Raw genomic sequence first — 22,787 nt, 5'->3', positions numbered from 1 at the left:
TGTTGATTCAAGCTTGTTGTTTCAAGTATGTCTTAAAGCAAGTATCTTTTGGAAGCAACATAGGTTTGATAATGGAGATCAATCATGAATGGGAAGCTTTAGGGAACGTTGATCAAGGCTGCTTGCACACCAGAAGAACAAAAGACAGATGTGTTTGTTGGCTGCATACTTGAGACCAGCGTGTGTTTGTTTGGTGATCCGTGTATGTAAAGGGAGAAAAATCCGTGTACTCCAAGATCTAGGGTGTGCAACTCTCCTATCCAAGGGTGTAGATTAGCTGATTAGTTTTGTTAAGAAATTAGTTATAATTAACTTTTATTACTGACAACTAGACTTAGTAATCTGTCTTTCTTTAAGTCTTGTGTGCTATATAAAGCACCCCTTGTATCACTCTTGTTGTAACTTCTAAATACTCTTTTTTTGTATCTCTTGCCCCAATTCTAACAGATAGTGAGGAGGAGGAGAAGAAAAACAAGTTTCAATTTTGTCAACAACATTAATCCAAGAAAAGCTATATGCAAAAGAGAAGTGTTTAGTTCCATTGGAATTCCCTCCCATGCTTGAAGAACAATGTCATTTAGAGATAAAACCATCAATTTCAAAGCATATTAAGGATCTCACTAACTAATTAAATTTAATTTAGTAGTAGACCAACATTAATTAGTTTCATGTTTTAATTAATTACCTCTAATTTAGATTCTAAAAAAATGCACTAATTAGATTTATTTATTACATATTATTAGCATATTAAGTGTTTTGTTTATTGGCTAATTTCTCATTTGCTTGTAAGGTTAGCTTTGGTTCATAAGTTAATTTCTCATTTATTAGTTTGATTAGCTTTTGTGTATTAGCTAATTTTTTTAGTGGAAGGCTAGCTTTTGTTTATGAGCTAATTTATAGCCTAATTTATCATTTGTTAGTAAATGAAGTGCATTTTTATTCATTTTCAGATATAATGTGTCGAATATTGTCTACCTATTTTCATATTTGCCTTTTTATTCTTTTACTATGCTAAATGTTTGTTAGGGTATAAATTGGCATTGCTGATGTTGAGTCTAATTATTATCGAATCCGTTAAAAAATCTTTCTTAGAGTCTAAAGTATTTTTGGAGAACAAAAATCAAAAGGGTAAATTGTTAAATATAATAAAGCAAATTATTTTTAATTCGCTGAAAATAAATTTATTAATTATTTAATTTTAAATAAACCCAGCTATTATTTATAACAATCTTCAAAATTTCTTTGTAAGTTAAGAATTAAGAATAAATAATAAATAATAATTAAATTTATTTTCAGCAATTATGTCGAATAGATATGTTCATTCAAAAATAAAACAATAGTTGACAGCGAATCAAATAAAAATTATTTTTACAATTTCCCCAAATCAATATAAGGGTTTAGATTTGTTAATTCAATCATACAAAAAAACCTTACGGTGTGCCCATACACACCATAACATATCTAACTAGGGTTTTTAAGATTCGGTTCAATGTTCTGCCCCATTTATCTGCCGCTATAGGGTTTCTCTTCTTCGTCATTCCCTCTAAACTAACTCTTTCTCTCACAAAATTTTCTTATTGCCAATTCATCCTTAAACGAAATCCATGGATTCTGTAAACTAGAATTTCATTTCAATAATTTATTAGGGTTTAATCTTCAGGGTCGAAAAAGTTAGGGTTGTTTCGAGGATTTCTCAAAGAAAAAATGGCGACCGCAAATCCTTTCGATTTGTTAGTCGATGATGCTGAGGATCCTTCGCTTCTAATCGCGGCTCAAGAGCTCAAAGTCAGTGCAGCTGTTGGTGAGAAGAAAGCTCCAGCAGCCGCTAAAGCCGCCGTAACTAAGCCGGCTAAGCTTCCATCTAAGCCTGTTCCTCCTTCTCAAGCTGGTGACTTTCTCTCTTTTTCTCCATTTTTAATTGAATAAAAATTGGTAAAATAAGGTTGTATTGCATTTTTTTTAATTAATTCTTTTTTTTTTTTGCATTTACGGATGTCTTGTTTAGGGTTTTCGCTCTACTGATGACGTTAATTTGATTTTGAAGGTTTATTTTAAATCTTATTAATGGCTCCATTAAGTTTATATCGATTAATCGATTAACCGTTTGAAAAAACCGTTTATGCATTTTGGTGTTTTCAATTCGATTTTAGTTTTTAGATTTGTGTATCTCTGTTTTCTGGAAAGTGTAAGTGGATTTTTAGCTGGTTATCCTTTTCTTCTTTCCTTTTTTTTTCTCTCGTGGTTTTTTTATATTTTCATCTGATTTTTAAATTGTTAACGAAAATGAATCTGACGCTTTATTGGTTTTTGCTATGCTCTGTTTTTCTGGTAGTGGCAAGTGATTGGTCGAAATTTTTTGACCATGCTTTAGGGTAATAAAATCATCCAATTTAACCGATTTTTCTAATGATGTGAATAAGTTTGTTGTTAATGAATGTCAGTGTCTTTTAATGGGTTGTGAGGTTCTTTGTTGTGTCCGTCGATTATTTTTACTTTTAGCTTCTTTGTTAGTTTGAATAATAAACTAATGTTGATTTTTTGGTCTTATGTTGCTTTGCTTATCTTTTATTTGTTGGTTTGGTAGTTGTTTTGCTGTAGTTAAATGTGCCTCCTTTTATGTTACCGTTATTTTAAAAGATAAGAAATTGTGGATTGGTTTTGTCAATGGATTGAATGACAAAATGAATTCTACCATTTGTTAATTTTGTTTGATGTTGAAGTAGTTTTGAGGTGACCGTGTATTAAAGGAATTTGTTTCCATTTTATGTTAATCATTGACGTAAAGGTGTGCTGAATCTACTTAGTTCGGTGGAATTCTATTGGCCCTGCTTGAATATTATTTTACTTTATGATGAGTAGTATTGAACCCTTTCATCCAATACATAGTATAATTGATTTTTTCTTGTTTGTGGTTTTCACTGCTTTTGTTGTCTATGAGAGATCTGTTTAATGAGAATATGAAATGCTTAATTTGTCTTCTGGAGCGTCTGTAGTTATAGTTTCAAGGAGATTGTAATTCTTGAACAGTCTAGATTTTTTAGTTTTCAGGGCTTCCCTTGGTATAAATCATGATTGCTCTATTAATCTCTTGCTCTTGTTTTGGTGAGTTTTGCTCAAAAGAGTTTGGCTCATGTAGTCATGTTACTATCTGAATTTGAGGGGAGTTAATTTTTTTTAATTCATTACAAAGTGTGGGTTTTGTTCTCATAGCTGTGGCTCCATCCAAGATAGTACCTCTGAGGCTGTGTTTAATTGTTGTGCAGCTCAGCTGTTATATTAAACATAATTGCGAATTTACATTACTTTATGTTATATGACATGAATTTCCATGTCTTGTAGAACTAAAATTTAACAGGTAGTATGAGAGACAGATGCTTCTAAGTACTGGCATGCTGTGTTTGAACTAAAATACATTTCTTTGATTGCAAGTCTTCCTGTTTTGTTCACTTTTCTCATCTCTTGGGTTATCACTTATCACTTACTAGCAATCAACTTTAATCTGATAAGTTTAATTTCATCATTTTCAGTAAGGGAGGCAAGAAACGAAGGTGGAAGAGGTGTAGGTGGCCGTGGTGGTCGTGGCTATGGGCGTGGGCGAGGTCTGGGTGGAGCTAATCGAGACTTTGCAAATAATGATGATGCATTTGTCAATGAAAATGGAGGTGCCATGGGATACAAGGAGGAAAGAGACAGGCCAACTGAGAGACGTGGAGGTTATGGTGGTCCTCTTGGTGGTTATCGTGGAGGAAGACGTGGTGGCTTTGGTAGTGGAGATGCTGCTGATGGGGAACGCCCTCGTAGGATTTATGAACGGCGTAGTGGCACTGGGCGAGGGTGAGTATTTATACTATTAAGCCGTACTGATTTCATGTTATTTGATTCCCTTCAATTTTTCAGTTATTAATCATGATTATGTGATTCTTTATTTTTAATAGGGGTGAATTCAAACGTGAGGGTGCTGGTCGTGGAAATTGGGGCACTGCTACTGATGAGATTGCTCAGTGAGTTTTAAATTTTCTTTAGATTTACCAATAATTTGCATAATCTTTCTGTTACATGCCCTGACTTTTTTTCCTTTAGGGTGACTGAGGAACCTGTTGTGGAAAATGAAGCAGTTGTAGCAGCTGAGAAGCCAGAAGGAGAAGAAAATGTTGTTGAGAAGGAGAACCCTGAAAAAGAGGCTGAAGAAGTGGAGCCTGAAGAAAAGGTGTGTTCAATTGTTCTTCAGTCAACCCAGGTTTTGCAAGCATTATAATGCTGGAGGCCTGGAGAGACTATTTCGTAGCATAGGTGTTCTGTGCATAACTCTACTTTTGCAAAGTCCTGAGATAATCACAGAGATGATGGCCAATTTCTGATTTGTCTATTTATTCCTCCATTAAGGGAACATGTGTGGTACTCATATATTCTTCCCACGGGCTTCTCTTTCCTAACTTTCTTATCTTTCTTTTTCTGCTCTCCTTTCTTTTCTTAGCCTTTGGTTTGACTTCATGTTAGTTAATTAGGTTTTGAGCCCATAGTATTCCCGGTCTTCTTTTGGATTTTTAAGCATTACTCCTTCCGTCCCTAATTGCAACACCAATATTTGGCACAAAATAAGAAATTGCTAGTGATCACTGAATTGTGCAAGTAGAATTAATGGTGAGAGAAAAAGAGAAGATGTTTAAATAAGAATTAAAGAAAGTCGTGCGAACATTACTAAATACAAAAATGATGTATAGTTTTAGTAAAAACTAAAATGAAAAATGTGGCAATCCCTTAGGGATGGAGGGACTATTTAACAACTTCACCTCTATTTAGAAAGCTTCTTTAATAAAATGTTCTTGTAATTTTTTAGTGTTACCTATCCTTGTAATCAAGTCCAAAACTAGGACGGTGGTCACATATCCTAAAATTTTAAGAATGACATTTTGGGTACTTGAATACTTATCTGATCCTCATGTTGGTGTCCAGTTAAATGGTTGACAGCTTCTGAATAGAACTTCTATGGAATAACAGTATCTTACCTGTGCATAATTTTTAATGTCTCAGCAAATGACACTTGAGGAGTATGAGAAAGTATTGGAGGAGAAAAGAAAGGCTTTGTTGGCGTTGAAGGGCGAGGAAAGAAAGGTCAATGTGGACAAGGAGTTTGAATCAATGCAGCTGGTTTCAAAGAAGAAGATTGATGATGAGGTCTTCATAAAGCTGGTCAGTCGCCTATTTCTTGTTCTTCCCTTGTGAATTTTCTGTTCTCTTAGCGTGACGAAAAATTTCCCTTATTGCTTATGATGACCAAAGATTAAAGCATCACTCTTCCATGACTTAAAAACCGTTTATGAATACATTGAACAATATCATCTTAAAATGCATCCTCCTATGTTGGTTTGAAAGCTAACATTATATTTTTTGACAGGGTTCTGACAAGGACAAGAGAAAAGATGCTGCAGAGAAGGAAGAAAGGGGCAAGAAGGTATCTTTTCAGCTACTTCTTAAATGACTTCAAAGAATTGCACATACATCTTTTGTGTTACGAATTATGATCATTAATTAATGTTGATCTATCCCTACTGAATTTTCTCGTATGTTTTTTTTTTTTTTTTTTTGTTATAATGCAGTCCGTGAGTATAAATGAATTTCTGAAGCCCGCCGATGGTACCGACGGCTACTACAGGCGTGGTGGAAGAGGAAGAGGTCGTGGTAGGGGTGGTTATGGTGGAGGATATGGCATGAACCATGCGTCAGCTCCTTCAATTGAAGATCCCAACCAGTTCCCAACTTTGGGTGCAAACTGAGATTTTGTCCGTTGTCGTCTTAGTTATTTTTGGCTCTTTCCTTTTCTTTCTTTTTTAATATTTAAGACCCATTGAGATGTTGAGGAGCTCATGAGTTACAAAAAAGGATATTTGACAGGAATAATGTGTTTTATTTTTCCTGTATTAAGGGTGTAAATCTTTTAGATGTTTCACTTTGCAACTTTTTGTGTTGTGTTCACATCTTTCTAATTGGTAGGCAGATAGCAAGACTGTAACCTGGTCTTTGTTTTCATCTTCATTTTGGAATCTCCGTCACCAACATATTAAAGTTGTTACTCCTAGACTTAGTTTCATTTCGATAGAAAATTAAATGGTCGGATGAATTTTGATATTCCACCCTAGTTTTATCATAATGTTTTTGCGGTTTCATATATTTTCTTTACTGCTTTGAAAGTGCACCTATTTTTACCTAAATTTATTTATTTTCCCAACTTTTTTTAATCATTACAAACTTGTTTTCTTTGTTTATCTATTAAACTAATTCCTTATATTTTTGTTTTATTTGCTAACTATAAATTAATTTAATACAACTAATAAAAGGGTGCTTTTTTTTTGAGATAAAAGATAACTTTTAAAACATGAATATTGTTTGGATTCATTTAAGATCCTGGGTAATAAGTAATAACCCAGAATTGAATTGAGATTTGGTTTACCATAGAATTCAATTTATCTAATCTTGGATAATGAGGGTAAAGTGTTACGCTATATCCGGGATTTCAAGTTTTACATGTTTTTGAGGTCTCTTTCATATTTACTAGGACTCCAATAATTTATTTTGTAATGCTCTTTTATGTTAATTGTCATGATACTTTTTGACGCTTACAACCAATCGGGAATAATAATAGAAGGAAAATCACCTAAGAAAATTCATTAAAATGCTGATCAGCATCATTCATTTTATTTTTTTCACAATTAATTTCAATATATTACCATTTAGAGATGTAGACTTGTGGTATTAGGTGATGATGAAAAAATTAAGAGAAAAAAAACCTTTTTAATAATATACTCCTTGATACATACAAGATTATGTTCTTAAATTTATAGTGTCCATTTTGTTAATGAAAATGATACACTAGCTTAGAGATACTGTTAATATAACTCTTGGTGAGTATTCTAGCGTTATTGAAAGTTCAGATTCAATATACTTGAGAGTATTCAAGTTTAATGTATTTAACTTTAATCTTTTTGCTAATATATATTTCAGTTGAAGAAAAAGTATCACTTTAAAAAAAATTATGAATATCAATATTCATCTAACCCACCGTTCTTTCGGCCTACATCGTAAAAAAAAGGAAACAATCATATTGCCTTAAGCACAATGCCTTGAAACTTGAAAGGAGGCTTAGATGCCAAAATCTCTTAGGCACTCATTTATTCAAAAGCAGTGAATTCACTGCATCTCCGAGTAAATCACTGTAAATCTGTAAATATATATAATTACATATATTTTACTCAAAGTAATTCAATGGAAAAACCAAAAAACGAAGCAAGAGCAATCTATATTTTCTAAATAAAATCGCGTTCAAACTACGTTTACATCAATGGAACTACTTTTATAAGCATTTGAGAACAGAAAATGTTGATTCCTTTAGTGTTCTGTTCACGATGAACAACAGCCTGCCTTCTGATTCAATGGTTGTCCTTTTAGTTGAACTGTCGGTGCTCGTGCATTCAGAGCAGGTTGGCTAGCCATTCTGCATTTTCAAACCAACGCATTAAATGTGTTCAAGGCATTGTGTAAAAACAAGACTGTAGCGCATCACATCATTCACGTTGTAAAAGTTTTCAAAATAAATGAACCGATTATTTCCCGCATTGTAATGGTGTAAAAAACTGCGTATTAGGCCGCATCAAGGGACATCTTGTTTTTAACCGATATTTAGACATTATAACCGCATCATTCTCGTTACCGTATCACCGATCCATCACCGCGATAGCGACTGTTACCGTATTTTTACACTAGGGTTCAAGAGGTAAATATAGCTTGAAATTTTCAACAAGATCATGATTCACAAGCGTTCTTTCATGATAGCATAATGGCTAGATGATCTCATATCAAAATTCCCAATTAATCAAACATAACGACATGATTTTAGTTTACCTATTCTTGATTGCACCGGTCATAGCCATGAAAGCTTGTTCGACATTGGTGGCACTTTTGGCGCTGGTTTCCAAGAAGGCGATGCCTATTTCATCTGCAAATGCCTGTGTAGACTCGAATCATTAGGACATTACTAGGGAGGAAATGTCACGAACCAAAATCACAAGAAAACGTCTCATCATATATAGTGCATAAAATGATTCAGGTCAATTCTGGATGATACGATGGCACTTGTTTATGTGAATTTGTAAATGACAATCAAAAATAACCTGTTTGTTATCACAAACGAAGGTACGATTGTATACATATGAACCCTAAACCAGTGGATGCCACTTAATGGCATAACGGTAATACAATGTTGACATAAACGATAGCAGGCAGGGGTGTTCAATGGGCTAGGCCCCCATTTTGAGTCCTTACCCAGCCCGTTTTTAGAAGGGCTTTGTAAGGGTCGGTTCGAAAACGGGCTACACTATAACCAAAATGAAGCGGGCTATAAAAGGGCTCAATAAGGGCCGAAAACAAGCCTTTATAAATAACATAATTAATGCATAATTTAAATATCATAAATGATAATGCCAATGGAATTATTAATATTTTTCAATTAATTTATTATAAATTGATAAATGGAAATTAAAATAATTCTTAGTAGCGAAAATGGGCTCGGTCCATTTTAAGCCCATTTTAATTATAAAGGTCCCTTATTCAACCTTGCCCATATTTACTTATGCCAAGCCTTTATCCGGCCTATTGAACACCCTTAATAGTAGGTCAAGATCCTAGTAAGATCACTCACCTTACCCGTCTCATAAGAGACGACTTTGTTGGCAGTCAAGTCACATTTGTTTCCAACTAGAAGTTTGTTTACGCTATGACTTGCATAACGATCAATCTCATTTAGCCATTGTTTCACATTGTCAAAACTTTCTTGGTCTGTTACGTCATAAACAACCTGTAAATAACCATGCAACCTTATATATTAACAAAACAAATTTAAATTTTATTTTGTTATGGAGAAGAGTGTTTTGTGCTCACAATGATCCCATGAGCACCTCGGTAGTAGCTGCTTGTGATAGTTCTAAAACGTTCTTGCCCTGCAGTGTCCCACTGCAACCACCACACACCAAGTAAATAACAATTCAAGACAAAATTTCTTTAATAAAAGCAAGCATTTGTATGTCAAATGTAAAATTAGAGGTGTTCAAAACCGATTCGATCATCTGATGGTCACCCGTTTTTGTAACCGAATTCGATTTGACTTGACTTAGAAATGGATTTACAATCATGTAAAACACTCTGTGGACACAAAACCCGATTTTGAATTAACCCGAATAAACACCTCATTGTAAAATCTTCATTCTCGATAGGCTAAAGATCTATATTTCTTTGATTTTAGATTATAATGGAATATATTAAAGTTATTCAGAAAATCATGAGCACGTTTTATTTATGTGATGTTGTAAATATTGTTTGCTACCAAAGATCAATCAAAAGCATATTTTTTGTTTTCACTAACAAGAGTAAGGCTATGTACATTTTACTCTCATAACCCCATATTGATGGGACCCACTTAATGACATTGGATTAATCGGATGTCATTGTAAAATAGAAATTTCTATCAATCACCGTGATTTGTAAATCACTATAAAAGACAATAATAATAATAATAATAATAATAATAATAACAATAATAATAATAATAATAAAATAAACAAAATACAAAAAGGTAAATTAAAATCACAAAACTCTCACCTTACTGATTTGTTAACTTCACAAATCACCGTTATTTACTAAGACTTTTTTGTTGTAAAATGTTCATAAAGGCGGATTAGCAGTAACACAAGTATGTATGAAAACCACATGACATGACATTTCCTATGTGTATGAAGACATTTACAAGAATCCAAAGTTGAAGGCATAATGTACTTACAATTTGGAGCTTAACACTCTTCCCATCTTGTTCAACCGTTCGTATTTTCTGAAGATAAAAACATGACCCAATCAAATACCATTTCCTTAAGCATGGTGGGGGAATAGAAAAGTGAAAGTTAAGCCATAAACTTACAAAGTCTACTCCAATGGTGCTGATATAACTCTCTAGATAGGCATCATCCTGTTTCAAAAAGCCATTGAATCAACCACACATGCAATCTATGTCATGTTCAATGAGCCTAATTAACAATTTTAAAATGACTCATTAAATCATGTGTACTTATATATGTGAAATTGCCGACGATGCTTGTTGCCATGGATCAATTGATAGACGCCTCTATGTTATTATTAACAAGGGTAAAATCGTGTATACCAGACCTAATACCCGCCTAGATGGGATAAGGTGCGGCAAAAGATAACTCGGCCTAAATGTAACCCAATAAACTGAATTTGAGTTGAGACTTATGACCCAACAAAGAAAATGACCAAATGGGTTGACTTGACTAATTTATTTATTAAATGAGTTTAATTGAGGATAGAATTTTAAATCTGAAACAAAATTGTATAATAGATTTGATTAAACAAGTTAGTTTCGAGTCAGGTTCGAGACTTTAGAAAGTGGGAATAATATAGATAAATTACAAGTAAAGAATATAGAACGAGAAGAGAAACTCACAGCAAACCTCAATAGAAGACATGACTTGCCAACACCAGAATCTCCAATTAGCAACAGTTTGAACAAGTAATCACTACATCAAACAAAGAAGGAAGAGCAAAAGTGTTGTTGACCAAACAACAAAAAAAAGTAATAGAAGAGGAACAACAAGTTTCAATGGACATAATAATGATAACACCAACCTCAAATCATGCATGTAATCCAAAAACTTCCTTTTTTCAATTAATTCATTATCAAATGTTTTATTTTCTGCAGCTCTCCACAATTATCCCATTTTTAATTTAAGTAATGATTTTTAACATATGTTGGACGTCATTTTGTTGTGATCACTTCCTTAATTTATACATGTGAACATTTTTGGATGGTACCCTTCTTAATTTGCACATGATAAAATTTTTTTATTGTGATAGCCTTCTAAATTGTAGATATAGACATCTTTTTATTGTCTCTCTTTCGACTTAATACTTGTGCAAATTACAAATGTGACATTTGCTCTAAATTAGAAAGAGTAATGTCTTTATAATTCTACGGTTTAAAAATCCCAATGACCTAACTCACTCTAGGTTTGATCCCGTTAATCACATTTTACAATGAAATATCGTACGGTATGAAAATTTGAAGTTACAATCCTAAATCCATACATTGATTTTCCATAAGTTTCATGATTTATATATATTTTAATATCAAATTAATAGTTGTATGACCTAGAACATTAAAAATAAAATTTATAAAAAGAACAAAAGAAAAACAGACAAATATAAAAATTTTTACAAGATCAAATGTATACGATCAGCAAATCTTCAAACAAAATTTATTTACAATTTATGCCCACAATTTGAAACAATATGTATCATGAATTAAACTTCAAAAGGAAAAATCTTCAAATTAGAGCAAAAAAAAAATGCAATCTAAACATAATCAAAGTGCAAAAAAATCATGAAATTATCGCTAAAAATAGGTACAAAAAACTTACTATTCAAAATTCATGATTATCGTAATTGGTTAATCGAAAAAATTACCCACTTTGTGAATCAACAAAAAGTAAAAATAAATGGGTAATTAAAGATAAAAAAAAGGAAAAAAGATGGATGAAAGTTAAAAGGGTTTGTTAAATTGAAAGAGAACAGGGGAACTGATGTTGAAACTTCAAGGTGAGGTGCGGAGGGAAAATAGGATCTTCATTAATCACCTAGTGAAATTAAAATTATTAAAAAAAAATAATATTACAATGTTTTTTGAAAAAAAATAATATTATTACTTTGTCTGTCTACTTATCTAATAAAATATAATCTCTTTTTTTTTTTCTCAAAGAAAAAATAGATTTTCTTGAGACGGTTAAAATTGTACAATAATATTAAGCGCAATAAAAATGATTTTATTTGAAAATTGTTTAATTTGAGAATTTAGGTATCAGTTAATGTTGTGAGAGTCCGTCTCTAAAAAAACAGCCATAAGACAAGAAGCCAATATTTCTATTTTCTCTTTAATTTGTATTATTTCAGTTATTAAGCCCATATATTTAATACGTCTCTCGAAAAGATCGCTCTCACAGCAAATTTGTGTTTAGGTATAGGCCATTAATAAATTTGTTTTGGTCAAGCCCAATTTAGGAAGTTTATAAAAATATTCCACGGACATTGCTGAGCTATTCTTATAAGGGATCGTCTCTCGGTGAAACAACCTTACTGTGAGACGGTCTCATACAAGACATGATGATAATTATATTAGTTGGGCTATTTAACCCATATATGAAAATTTTTTGACACAGATTTGTGTAACACAACAACTTGGACGAGACGATCCCATTATGAGACCATCAATTTGGGCCGGCCCAATTCGCGCGTGAAACCAACATTTTAATTTTCTGGAAATTTATCAATTTTAACCTTAAAGGTCTCAATTTTGAATTTAATACCTAAAGATCAAAATTGATACCTTTAAGATCAAAATTGAAAAATATCTAAAAATGAAAAAACTGCTCAAGTTGTTACATGCACGAATTAGGCCGACCCGAATTGACGGTCTCATTATGAGGCCGTCTTGTCCAATACTAGCTGTTTGTGTAATACTACCTCCATTTTACTAAAAATGTCCCATTTACCTTTTTAAGCTATCCAATGCGCTTATTCAATGCTTAATATTCTTATTATACATAACGAAATATTATAGAAAATGAATCTTAATAATCTTCGCATTGAGATGAATCAAACAAAATTTCATTTGTCTATGTATTAACTTATAAATTATGAATAAAATATAAATTAAAAATAATAAATAAATATTGTTCTAGAGAGTATAAAATAAAAATGAAAGGATTCAAGATTCGAGAATCAAAGGTCCTTCTATGACTATCCATCACATCTCCCTCCCAAAAGTCCCCATCTTTTCGTTATAAATTCTTTTTTTCCCCGCCACCATTTTTGTCCTCCTTCCTTCGCAGTTCATATCTTCCCTCAAGATTTTCACAAATTACCAAACCCATTAATAAAAGTAAAAAAGATGCATAGATCATCAAGCAATACAAGAGTAGCAGATGATTTTTATAGGAATTCATCTTCATTTTTTTCTTCTCCTTCTACCGCCATTGATGGCGACGACAGCCATGGAAACGGAAATGGAAATGGAAATGGGAATCTTCCTATACACAACCCTGGATCCTACCCTGCTAAGAAGGAAAAATCTCGTCTTAGATCCGCAGAAAATGCTGTTCATCTTATTCCTCTTGTTCTTGTACTTTGCGCTATCATCCTCTGGTTCTCCTCCAACCCTGGTTAGATTTCCTTTTTCTATGTTTGGAAATTTATCCATATTTTTGGGGTTCCTTTTCTTTTGTTTGATAGGTTTTGTATACTATAATGAATTTTGATTTTGATTGAATTTGTTTTTTAATGGGATTATTTTCTGTTGGAGCACTGACGAACCCAGAATATCAGGATGAGCCATAACTATGCTACAACAATTCATATATAATTCTTCTATCTTATATGTTAAAAATTCAATAATAATAAAGTTTTTTGTATTTAGAATTTGAATTTTTTTATCATAATTATAATTATTCCTAATATTCTTCATATTTGTATTTTTTTTGTTTTTGAGTGTTGTTTGGGTTTAATGATAAGGAAATTGTGATGAATTGATCAAGATTCAAGATAGTTACTTTTCTTGTGTTCATGATGAGTACTTATGGAGTATATTATTTTTCATGCCATGAATATTTAGTTTATTATATATTGGTAAAGTTTGAAACATGTCATGATTTTGAGTCAAAGATTCTTATTAAGAAAGTGCTGCTGAATTGGTTAGGTGCTCCTTGATTGCCACTATTACATAGAAGTATGAATCAACTGTTATATACCCCTTAAATATTGATTGTATTAATCATAGAAGTATGTTTATATCTAGTATCTACTGTATTTATCTAGTTTGGTTGTGATTCCTGTCTATTAAACAGAAAAGGCATAGTGTAACGGTTGCAATCGGGTAACAGAAACGCCTAAACATCAGTCTAAACTATAAGATATCCCTTGATACAGCCCAAACGCGATTTTTTTACCCCTTTTACAACAAGGAAAATATCGGTTCGTTTATTTTGAAAACTTTTAAACACGGCCGATGCAATGCAATGCGGCCTTGTTTTTACTCTACGGGTAAGGTTATGAGAATCCAACCTTCAAACCCTGTTGAGGTGGGAGTTTCACGTTGAGACAATGGAATGTTGTTGATTATGGTCTATTCTATCATCGGTTTGTTATACCAACTCTATCCGGATTTAGTTGTCACATTGCTCGATTATGTCGAGCTATCAAGGTGCACGGAAATGATCTAGCAAGAGACAATTTTGTTTTATGTTTCTGTTTGTTTAGTCCTTTTTTCTAGTTGTTTGTTTGCCTCCTTTGCTTGCCTGTTGCTGTCTCAACGATTTAGTACTAACTGTACACCTCCATTGGCATCAAACATTGTTGTAACGATCAGCAAATACACTTATCATTCTTTCACTTTTCTTTCTGCAATTGCAGTTGAAGTCGTGACTAAAAATCCTGGTTCAATCGGTGTGAGAATTGAAGGTTCTCACACTGCTGGGGCTGTCGATGGCACCCACAACAACTTGCACCTCAAGCTTGAAGATCACGATTTGTTGCATCTTCATCAACGTCAGCAGCAGCAGACAATTGATAAGAAGCGTTCAGTATGAATGAAGACGGTAATAATGGATGCATACTTGTTGGTTATTGGTTGTTGCAAATGCCCATAGTTCCCGAATCCTTCAATGGGATACCATTGCTATTCGATTCGAGAGAATTTTTGTCATCTGCTACGTATAGGTTATATACATATCTGGTGAAAGACGGTTTGTCTCAGCTGTTTATTAGATAGTTACATTTCTTGTAGAATCTAATCCTTTTTCACCCACAAAACATGTAGAACATTGATCATTTATAGTTATGTAATCAATTAAAGAGGTTCACAAGCAAAATTTGTATGCTCCAACAAAGGTCCAATCTGGGCTACTTTAGGTATGACAAAGCTATTCCTCACAGCACAAACTAATGGGTTTTCCCACTGAAGGAGTCCTCCCACAAAGTTTGCTCGTATGGTTAACGGAAAGATGCGTCCCCATCTCTCGTTTCCATATGATCTCATGGCTTCCTCGACTGGACACTGTCCGTATTTCATTGCTCCCGAGAGTTTCTTTGCCAAGACGATTGAATCTTCCAGCGCACAACACCCCCCTTGACCGAGATTGGGGGTCATTGGGTGCCAGGCATCTCCGGCAAGCACCACTCCTCCTTTTGAGACTGGGGGAGTAATAACCGGCCATAGCCACCGGTCTTCAAGAGCGGATCTTATGATTGTGTCATCTGGTGTGAGTTCTATGGTGTTTAGTAGTTCTGAAGGCCAGTTTTTGACTAGTTCCATTGCTTGTCTCTTTACTTCTTGGGGATTAGTAACCTTTGGACCTGATAAGTTTATAAGATTGTCATCAGCAATTCTCATACACAAAATAAGGGGTTAGGGGGTCATATGTATATAGCCTTAGTAATAACAAAGAGGTTGTTTCTGACTGATCTGTGGTAGTAGTGAATATAATCGACAACATAACATAAATAAGAAGTCATATTATTTAATGAGCCTTTTTAATATAATCTATTATTATAATTTAAAATTAAAGAACTATAAATCTTTGGCAGCATACCCGGAGAGGCTCTGTTGTAGCAAATGAACCAATAAACTTTGGTAGGAGAAACAGGAACAAATCCAGCTCTTATTCCTCTTCCATAGATGTACTTAACACGCGGTTGATGAGGCTGTCCTTCATTGAACACAGCCAGCCCCCGAATAGCACAATGGCCGGAATATTTAGGCTCCGGAAAACCCATCCACTGTGCTATTTGAGATCGGACTCCATCACAGCCAATTACTACCTTGGCGGATAATTTAGTTCCATTGGTAAACTCTAACTGAGTTTCCGCTGTTCTTTGATCTGTTTCAATCTTAGCCAACTTCGATGAAAATCGCACAGAATTGGAGGGTAGTTCATCGAGAAGTGTTTGCAGAAGAACTCTCCTTTCCACTGCGCGTACTTCTTGGCTACATTGTGCATATTTTTACGAACGAAATGAAATGAGTCCATAGTAGATTAATGTGAGCATAAACATTAAACACATTCTATGGCTCGACGTATGATAACCTAACCTTGGATCGACATCTTTGAACTCAAAAGATCGAAGCTCTTTCCCTTCATCAGTTTTTAATGACAACCTGTGAAGCTGATATCATGAACAAATTCAGTTGCGTAAAATTTTATACTTCCTTCGTTCCAAAATAAAACATCTTTAAACCATTTTGATCAGTTCTCTTCTTCTATTTACCAGTTTGGTATAGTCCCATTTGTATTGGTAATATATTAAGTGACTTTTAACTATACGCGTAGACTTTTGGTGAATTGGTTCTATGATAAGACTATACGTTCCTTTTTCTTCAGGTGCTCATTTCAATAATGTAAAATCTTAATTCCATATGATTAGGGTCGGCTAATATGATTATTTAGCTTCCGAATGAATATATGATTGCTCCAGAAACCAAATTTACATCTTAAATCTCAAATAACAAGAACCAACAATTTCAACAATTTTCACAACAAGTAATTTGTTTTCGATTAACCCTTGGCATAAATGATGGATCAGCCTATAAACATAATTTATAACAAAATTGGAGTAAGATATTATGAACAATGTGATTTAAAAAAAAAAAAAAGTAAAGTGAAGTAAATGAAGAATAAGAAAGCATTACCCTTCAATTTGAAGAAATTGGGCCCTCAACTTATCTCCAATGCCAAGTACATCTAATACCCTCCACCCATTTTTGAACAGAGTGAGTGATGTACCCCCTGTTCTTAAGGAATCTGATTGCTCCACAACTATTGATGGGATTCCAAGCCTTCCATGAGACAAAATGTAATTATTTCATCATCTTATTATAACAACAGGAACATTTCATTACCCACCCAGATGTTATCAATTACTTCGTTCGTTTCTTTAAATTTGCACCATATCACTCAAAAAGTTGTCACACATTTGAATTAGGGCCAGCCGACTAGCCCTATAAAGGGCAAAAAGGACTTGTGCCTCGGGCAGATCTAAAATTGTAAGAAAAACGACGCTTTAATAATTACACAAATTCTCAAATTTGACGATCTCACTGTGCCACCATATGTACAATAGTCTTTTAAGTGTGATCACTTATGAATTTTAAGAGATCACCTCTAATCTCAAAGTGATCTTTATAATCTTTAAGTGATCAATTAGAGAAATAAGCCAGGGCTGTCTCGTGATGTGACGCAGCGACGGTCTCATAGACTTGCTATATAATAGTTAATATTTAGCGGCTCACCTTTCAAATTTCGAGATCAGCCCTGATTTAAATAAAATGGTGCAAACTCAAAAAAACGAGAGTAGCTTCTATCTAAATAGAGTTTTGAGCTTTTATGTACGCAAATATGTAATTTTGATTGACCCTTAACAAAATAAAACATCATTTGCAACTTCACACTGTGTACAAGCTAAAATTTTAACTAAAAAAAATTCTAAACCCAGATTGCACAAGAACAAGTTGAGTTTATTAACAAATAAGCAAACCTGTGAAGGGCAAGAGAAGTCGCAAGTCCAGCAATTCCAGCACCAACAATGACTACTTGTTCTTTACCATTAATTTCAGAATTAGATTTTGATAAACATAAGATTTTATTTACTTTTTTTGGTTTGTATGAAGGGATGAATTTGTTATAGAAATAATCAACTCTTTGGTGATTCAATGTTGGGGAAGGTATTGTAATAAGAGATGATAAAGTTTTTGAAAACATTTTTGGTCAAGTATTCATGTATTTGGAAAGAACAACAATTTTTGGTGTAGTAAGTATAGAGAATAGATGGGTGGTGTTGGGCGTGTGAATGAGGAACTTAGTCGATCAAATTTTGGTTGTGGAAACAAGTGGCTGGTTGGTAACGATGAATATTGGTGAATAACACCTATTTGTCTCTAATAAATTGTAACAATTGTATACTGGAAATGGTGGGACGTGGATAATAATAAAGAATAGTTGAAATGTGTAAATGAAAATAAAAGAAAGTAGTAAACACATTTCTATATAAGGAAATTATAGCAAAATATAAGAGATGAATTAAAAAGAAAATTGTCAGAAGAAGTATATAATAATTATTTTGAAAAATACTTAAATGAGTTACTATTTCTTAGAAAAAAGTAATTATAAGACAAGTTGTTTATTTAAAAATAATTTTTTTACAAAATAAGTAATGGCTTAAAAGTGAGTTTTAATTACTTTTGAAATATGTGGTGAGTTAGGGGGACCATTATGATAAAAGTATCAGATACGGACTTTTGTTGAGGTCTTTTAAGATCATTGAAATTTATTTTTTAATCATTGTTATTTAAGTTAGAATGTTTGCAAGGTGAATATATTTTTTCTTATTGTTATTTATTAATCTTGATCATATCTGATTATGACAATTTTAAAAAAGAAAATTCCTATAAAACTTTATCAAAATGGACAAACAAAATGAACAAATGACGAATTTACATACAGTAATGATAACAAAATAAATTCTAAATGATGTTGTCTATCCTATAACTTTTGCCATAATTACAATTTGTGAGTGTCTCAAGACATAAAATAAATGGATGTTTTATCGAGAAATGAATAAAATGTGTGAATGAAATGAAATATAAATTAAGTGTGTAAATGAGAATTAAAAAATGATAAATCATACTCAAAATGAAAAATAAAGGCAAGAGATAGAATAAGGCATATAAAATCAAGTGACTAGTTTGATCAATAATGTGAAAGTCATTCCCAATTTGTTGATATTGGAATTAAATACTTGTCCTAATTTAGTAAACTCCTTGAATGAACATTACATTGGGCATTGAGTGTTAACACAAATTTTGAAAAGGTAGGCACTACAACAAACAAGTAACAACCATCTATCATGCTCATACATGTCATTATAGAAAATTAACTACTATTATGTACTTCCTCTATTATTTATTATTAACCTTTATACAAGTATTTTAAGACAATGAACCATTGATTATTAGGTATACAATTTCAAATTTTAAATTCGTAACAAATATAAGTGATATTTTTCTGATGGCAAAATTAGAGGAGTTAAATATCAATGTTGTTGGTATTTACACTGCGACAACAACGATTGTAACGGAGCCACGATTATCAAATAAGTTATTAATCTCGAAAAATGAAAAAATGTTATTAGGTGATGGTTGTTATGATAAAATTATGCAAAAAAGAATGCATATAATTCTTTATTATAAGAATAAAAGTGATGAAAATTCAAGATGGCATATTGGGGGTTGGATAAAGAAAACCCTAGGCAATGCCTTGGTGGATCACCCGATTATGGCCGGGCGAATTCGACGAGACGAAAACGGATGTTTAGAGATTGTGGCTAATGATAGTGGTGTAAGGATTGTTGAAGGTGAAATTGCATTGAGTTTGGTGGAGTTTTTTGAGTGCAAGAGGAAGAATAATGAAGTTGAAGGCAAGCTTGTTTCTTGGGTTGATGTTGAAATCAACCCTCAATTTTCTCCGCTTTTTTATGTTCAGGTAAAACAATGTCATTGATAATTAAAGTGTGTTTAGTTTGATGAAAAATATTTTTTAAAAAATAATTTTAATAATTCAAAAATATTTTATCATAGAATAAGTGAACATATAAATTTTTTGTTGTCTAATTTGATGGAATATTTAATGGAGTTGTACAAGATGTGTTAATAAATAGGTTTGAAGGGTAAGGGCAAGTCAAATTTGTTTAGACCAACCCTTGTCTCAATGCAATTTTTTTTAAAGTTACCCATTTACATGTATAATAACATTATAAGGAAAACGCTATAGAAAAAGTGGAAAAGAAATTAAACAACCAACTCAAAGACCCACTCCCACCATTTATATAAAAGATAATTTTTCTAAATGAATTTATAAATCAAAAAATATATAAAGCATTGCATTGCACAGATCGATATTTTATTAAAAGTCGTCTACATAAAAAATGTGTGAAAGTTATAATCTTATCTATCCACCGAATAGATATATCAATTATTAATCTATTGAGTATTATCATTACGATGACGGCTACTAATTAATCGCCATACATTTTCTAGGGTTTGAACATAAGCTTGTCAATAAAATGGAGAAGATCAAATTGGCCCGCCTATTATATATTTTTTGAAATATTATAAGTAGACATTAAAAATAATGTACGTAGGCATTTAAGATATTGTAAGTAGACAATAAGAATACGGTAAGTAAGCATTAAGGATAATGTGAATAAACATTAAGTTTTAATAGGTCGTGCTTGAAAAACGTCTTTTAAAGAGACGGTCTCTCAAGAGACTAGCTATTAATCATCGCAAATTTAGGTTGAGAGAAGCATCACTTTGTTTGGTTTGTTTGATAGGAATTATCTTATCGTAAGAATATGAAACTGTCTCATTTGAGAATTTGTGAAATTTTAATCTAAATAATGACCAATTTTTTGTAAACCTTGTATTAACCAGCTCATGGTTAATCTATACAAAAACCCAAAATTTTAACATAAGTGTTTTTATATCTTAAATATCAATACTAATTTTTAATTGAGATTGGTCTCATAATGAGATCTCTTATTAATAAGTTGACACATTTATCAAAATAATAATAAAAACTAAAAATAATGGTAATAATTCTAAAACTAAGATTATGATTTTGTTAACTAGATTGTCTATTATAGTTCAATTTAATTAATTAATATTTTAAAAATATACATAATTTAGACTACTTATACAATATAACCATTTTAAATAAAAATTTGTGTTATATTTTAAAGTCTATTAGGAGTATTATTATTCACACACTCCACTTCAAAGCTATTCATTCAAATTCGATAATTATAATTAAAAGTTCAGGACTTATAATCAGATATTAAATGTTATGTCATGTTATAGTTGATGGTTCAATTTGATATATGAACTTGTAATTAACATCAACTCCAAGTTAACATTCTTTTTCCTTAAAACTCATTTTATATATGTGAATTAATATTTGATTTATTTTCCTTTCTTTTTTGGGTTTAATTTAGGTGACCAACTTTAAATGTGGTGGATACTCCATTGGTGTAAGTTGTAGTCTTTTCTTGGTCGATCCTTTGTTCATGGCCAACTTCCTCAATAAATGGGCAAAAATTCATAGAAACATTGCCTATGAAGGTGAAGTTCCAAAAATACCCCTATTTCCCATACTTAAGACCAACAATATTTGGTGTTCCTTACCATTCTCTACTACTAAGAAGACCTCTAAAACTATACTTTTCAACATTTTAATGGATGAAAAATTCGATTCGAGTGACACAATTTTCAAGTATTTCGTTTTGTTGTGTTTGAATGAAGCAGAAAGTAAATTTGATTACAAAACAAGCACGAGTTTTACTTTAATCACAAAGGAATTAAATGGTAATATTAAAATTGAAATTTTGTCTAAACAAACTCTTTTTAAATCACCAAAAAACTTAAAGTATAAGTGTACTTCGTCGAGTATTGAAGATTTGGGGATGAATGAAATAGTATTCCATAATGGAAATGGACCTATTGATGCTTCACTTTGGATTGATTGTGATGCTCTTGAAGGGACCCTTGTTGAGATTTCATACCTTTGTGGGAAGGAATGTGGCATGAAGGTCAATGTCACTTTTCCTATTACCTAGGGCGACTATTTTTACCCCATACTCACATGATAAGAAAAATGTTGAGCCTTTCTAGTGATTTATTATTTCTTGTATGGATATAATCTTGTCCTTCTAAGTTGTGATATACTTTTGTAAGAGATTATTTTTTAGTGAGACGATTTTAAATAAGGAGCATATATCATCATAATAAAGAGCTTATATTATTATAAGTTGTAATGTACTCTTATAAGACCGTTTATATAACAATTTGTGTTAAATTGTTGATTTGAGTTTATTGTTAGGATTTTGGAAGTCCTAATTAAATTTATATGTTATATGGTTTGAATAGATCATGTGGTTTGTATATTCATTTGTTATGATTATTGTAATTCATCTTATATTTACTATATATTAGTGTTTTGATATTGTTTATCTTATTATATATCTCTTTTTAAACTTGTTAAAATGTTGGACATTTGTTGAATATATATTATAAATGTAAAATTAGAATAATGAGATGAAAAGAATTTTTCAAATCTAATTGTGGAATATTGACTATATGACAAAAATAAAAGATCATAAGCTACTCTTGTGAGAGACTTTTTCTGGTGAGACAACTTCAAATAAGCAGTTTATATTCTCATAATATAAATTAGATGAATATCTAATTTAAGTACAAATAGCGTTTCTCATAAAAATGGTCTTATATAACAATTTGTAAAAGATAATTACTTAAAGCAAATATGTGAAACTCAAATAATTTAACAAAATTTTAGAAAAGTAGCCGACTCAATTGGTTCACAATCATATTGAGTTCAATGAAATTTTGTAAATGTTTCAAAAGTAACAGGTTTACATTTGTTTAACGTAGTAAATAAATTTATAAAAAATTTTAAGCGGGCCCCACCCTCTCTTCTCACGTTAATTCCAAGCACACCAAATAAATATTTTTGGCAATTGCATTTATTCCCATTTCAGATTTCTCTTTCTTAAATTTTATTTTTCATACTTTTCCAAAATAGTCATTCATCTTCTCATTTCCTTGTCACATT

General features: G+C 32.1%; 5 protein-coding genes across 5 annotated transcripts; 3 read left to right on the top strand and 2 right to left on the bottom strand.

The window, feature by feature from the left end:
- Positions 1 to 1,415: 1,415 nt before the first annotated feature.
- Positions 1,416 to 6,076, top strand: LOC130801548 (RGG repeats nuclear RNA binding protein A-like). The gene is made up of 7 exons (XM_057665416.1): positions 1,416 to 1,888; positions 3,528 to 3,834; positions 3,936 to 4,001; positions 4,081 to 4,207; positions 5,032 to 5,190; positions 5,396 to 5,452; positions 5,598 to 6,076. The coding sequence occupies exons 1-7, from the start codon at positions 1,705 to 1,707 to the stop codon at positions 5,772 to 5,774; spliced, it is 1,077 nt and encodes a 358-aa protein (XP_057521399.1). The 5' UTR covers positions 1,416 to 1,704; the 3' UTR covers positions 5,775 to 6,076.
- Positions 6,077 to 7,378: 1,302 nt separating this feature from the next.
- LOC130801472 (ras-related protein RABD2c-like) lies at positions 7,379 to 11,560 on the bottom strand. Its single transcript, XM_057665333.1, has 8 exons — positions 11,478 to 11,560; positions 10,505 to 10,577; positions 9,962 to 10,009; positions 9,827 to 9,874; positions 8,932 to 9,003; positions 8,693 to 8,848; positions 7,897 to 8,000; positions 7,379 to 7,489 (listed from the first exon to the last, which is right to left on the bottom strand). The coding sequence occupies exons 1-8, from the start codon at positions 11,489 to 11,491 to the stop codon at positions 7,396 to 7,398; spliced, it is 609 nt and encodes a 202-aa protein (XP_057521316.1). The 5' UTR covers positions 11,492 to 11,560; the 3' UTR covers positions 7,379 to 7,395.
- Positions 11,561 to 12,844: 1,284 nt separating this feature from the next.
- On the top strand, positions 12,845 to 14,772 carry LOC130801474 (uncharacterized). The gene is made up of 2 exons (XM_057665334.1): positions 12,845 to 13,274; positions 14,521 to 14,772. Exons 1-2 carry the CDS (start codon positions 13,004 to 13,006, stop codon positions 14,694 to 14,696), a joined length of 447 nt encoding a protein of 148 aa, XP_057521317.1. The 5' UTR covers positions 12,845 to 13,003; the 3' UTR covers positions 14,697 to 14,772.
- Positions 14,773 to 14,923: 151 nt separating this feature from the next.
- On the bottom strand, positions 14,924 to 18,023 carry LOC130801471 (monooxygenase 2-like). The gene is made up of 5 exons (XM_057665332.1): positions 17,641 to 18,023; positions 16,796 to 16,942; positions 16,199 to 16,264; positions 15,699 to 16,093; positions 14,924 to 15,462 (listed from the first exon to the last, which is right to left on the bottom strand). The coding sequence occupies exons 1-5, from the start codon at positions 17,862 to 17,864 to the stop codon at positions 14,957 to 14,959; spliced, it is 1,338 nt and encodes a 445-aa protein (XP_057521315.1). The 5' UTR covers positions 17,865 to 18,023; the 3' UTR covers positions 14,924 to 14,956.
- Positions 18,024 to 19,163: 1,140 nt separating this feature from the next.
- LOC130800930 (anthranilate N-benzoyltransferase protein 2-like) lies at positions 19,164 to 21,774 on the top strand. Its single transcript, XM_057664677.1, has 2 exons — positions 19,164 to 19,643; positions 21,154 to 21,774. Exons 1-2 carry the CDS (start codon positions 19,170 to 19,172, stop codon positions 21,772 to 21,774), a joined length of 1,095 nt encoding a protein of 364 aa, XP_057520660.1. The 5' UTR covers positions 19,164 to 19,169.
- The last annotated feature ends 1,013 nt before the right edge of the window (positions 21,775 to 22,787 follow it).

This window comes from Amaranthus tricolor, chromosome 15, assembly GCF_026212465.1.
Source record: "Amaranthus tricolor cultivar Red isolate AtriRed21 chromosome 15, ASM2621246v1, whole genome shotgun sequence".
In the NCBI taxonomy this organism is placed as follows: domain Eukaryota; kingdom Viridiplantae; phylum Streptophyta; class Magnoliopsida; order Caryophyllales; family Amaranthaceae; genus Amaranthus; species Amaranthus tricolor.
The sequence above is the reverse complement of the archived record's forward strand: the minus strand, read 5'-3'. Positions and strand labels throughout refer to the sequence as shown.

Excerpts from the sequence above, each read along its gene's own strand:
- LOC130801548 (XM_057665416.1), top strand. The coding sequence starts at position 1,705 with ATGGCGACCGCAAATCCTTTCGATTTGTTAGTCGATGATGCTGAGGAT. Across the intron at positions 1,889-3,527 it reads TGTTCCTCCTTCTCAAGCTG|TAAGGGAGGCAAGAAACGAA; the intron begins GTGACTTTCTCT and ends CATCATTTTCAG. Across the intron at positions 3,835-3,935 it reads CGTAGTGGCACTGGGCGAGG|GGGTGAATTCAAACGTGAGG; the intron begins GTGAGTATTTAT and ends TATTTTTAATAG.
- LOC130801472 (XM_057665333.1), bottom strand. Across the intron at positions 9,004-9,826 it reads AGAGTGTTAAGCTCCAAATT|TGGGACACTGCAGGGCAAGA; the intron begins GTAAGTACATTA and ends TGGTGGTTGCAG. Across the intron at positions 8,001-8,692 it reads TCTCTTATGAGACGGGTAAG|GCATTTGCAGATGAAATAGG; the intron begins GTGAGTGATCTT and ends GAGTCTACACAG.
- LOC130801474 (XM_057665334.1), top strand. The coding sequence starts at position 13,004 with ATGCATAGATCATCAAGCAATACAAGAGTAGCAGATGATTTTTATAGG. Across the intron at positions 13,275-14,520 it reads CTGGTTCTCCTCCAACCCTG|TTGAAGTCGTGACTAAAAAT; the intron begins GTTAGATTTCCT and ends CTGCAATTGCAG.
- LOC130801471 (XM_057665332.1), bottom strand. The coding sequence starts at position 17,864 with ATGTTTTCAAAAACTTTATCATCTCTTATTACAATACCTTCCCCAACA. Across the intron at positions 16,943-17,640 it reads ACTTCTCTTGCCCTTCACAG|GCTTGGAATCCCATCAATAG; the intron begins GTTTGCTTATTT and ends GTCTCATGGAAG. Across the intron at positions 15,463-15,698 it reads CTACAACAGAGCCTCTCCGG|GTCCAAAGGTTACTAATCCC; the intron begins GTATGCTGCCAA and ends TAAACTTATCAG.
- LOC130800930 (XM_057664677.1), top strand. The coding sequence starts at position 19,170 with ATGGCAAAATTAGAGGAGTTAAATATCAATGTTGTTGGTATTTACACT. Across the intron at positions 19,644-21,153 it reads CTCCGCTTTTTTATGTTCAG|GTGACCAACTTTAAATGTGG; the intron begins GTAAAACAATGT and ends GGTTTAATTTAG.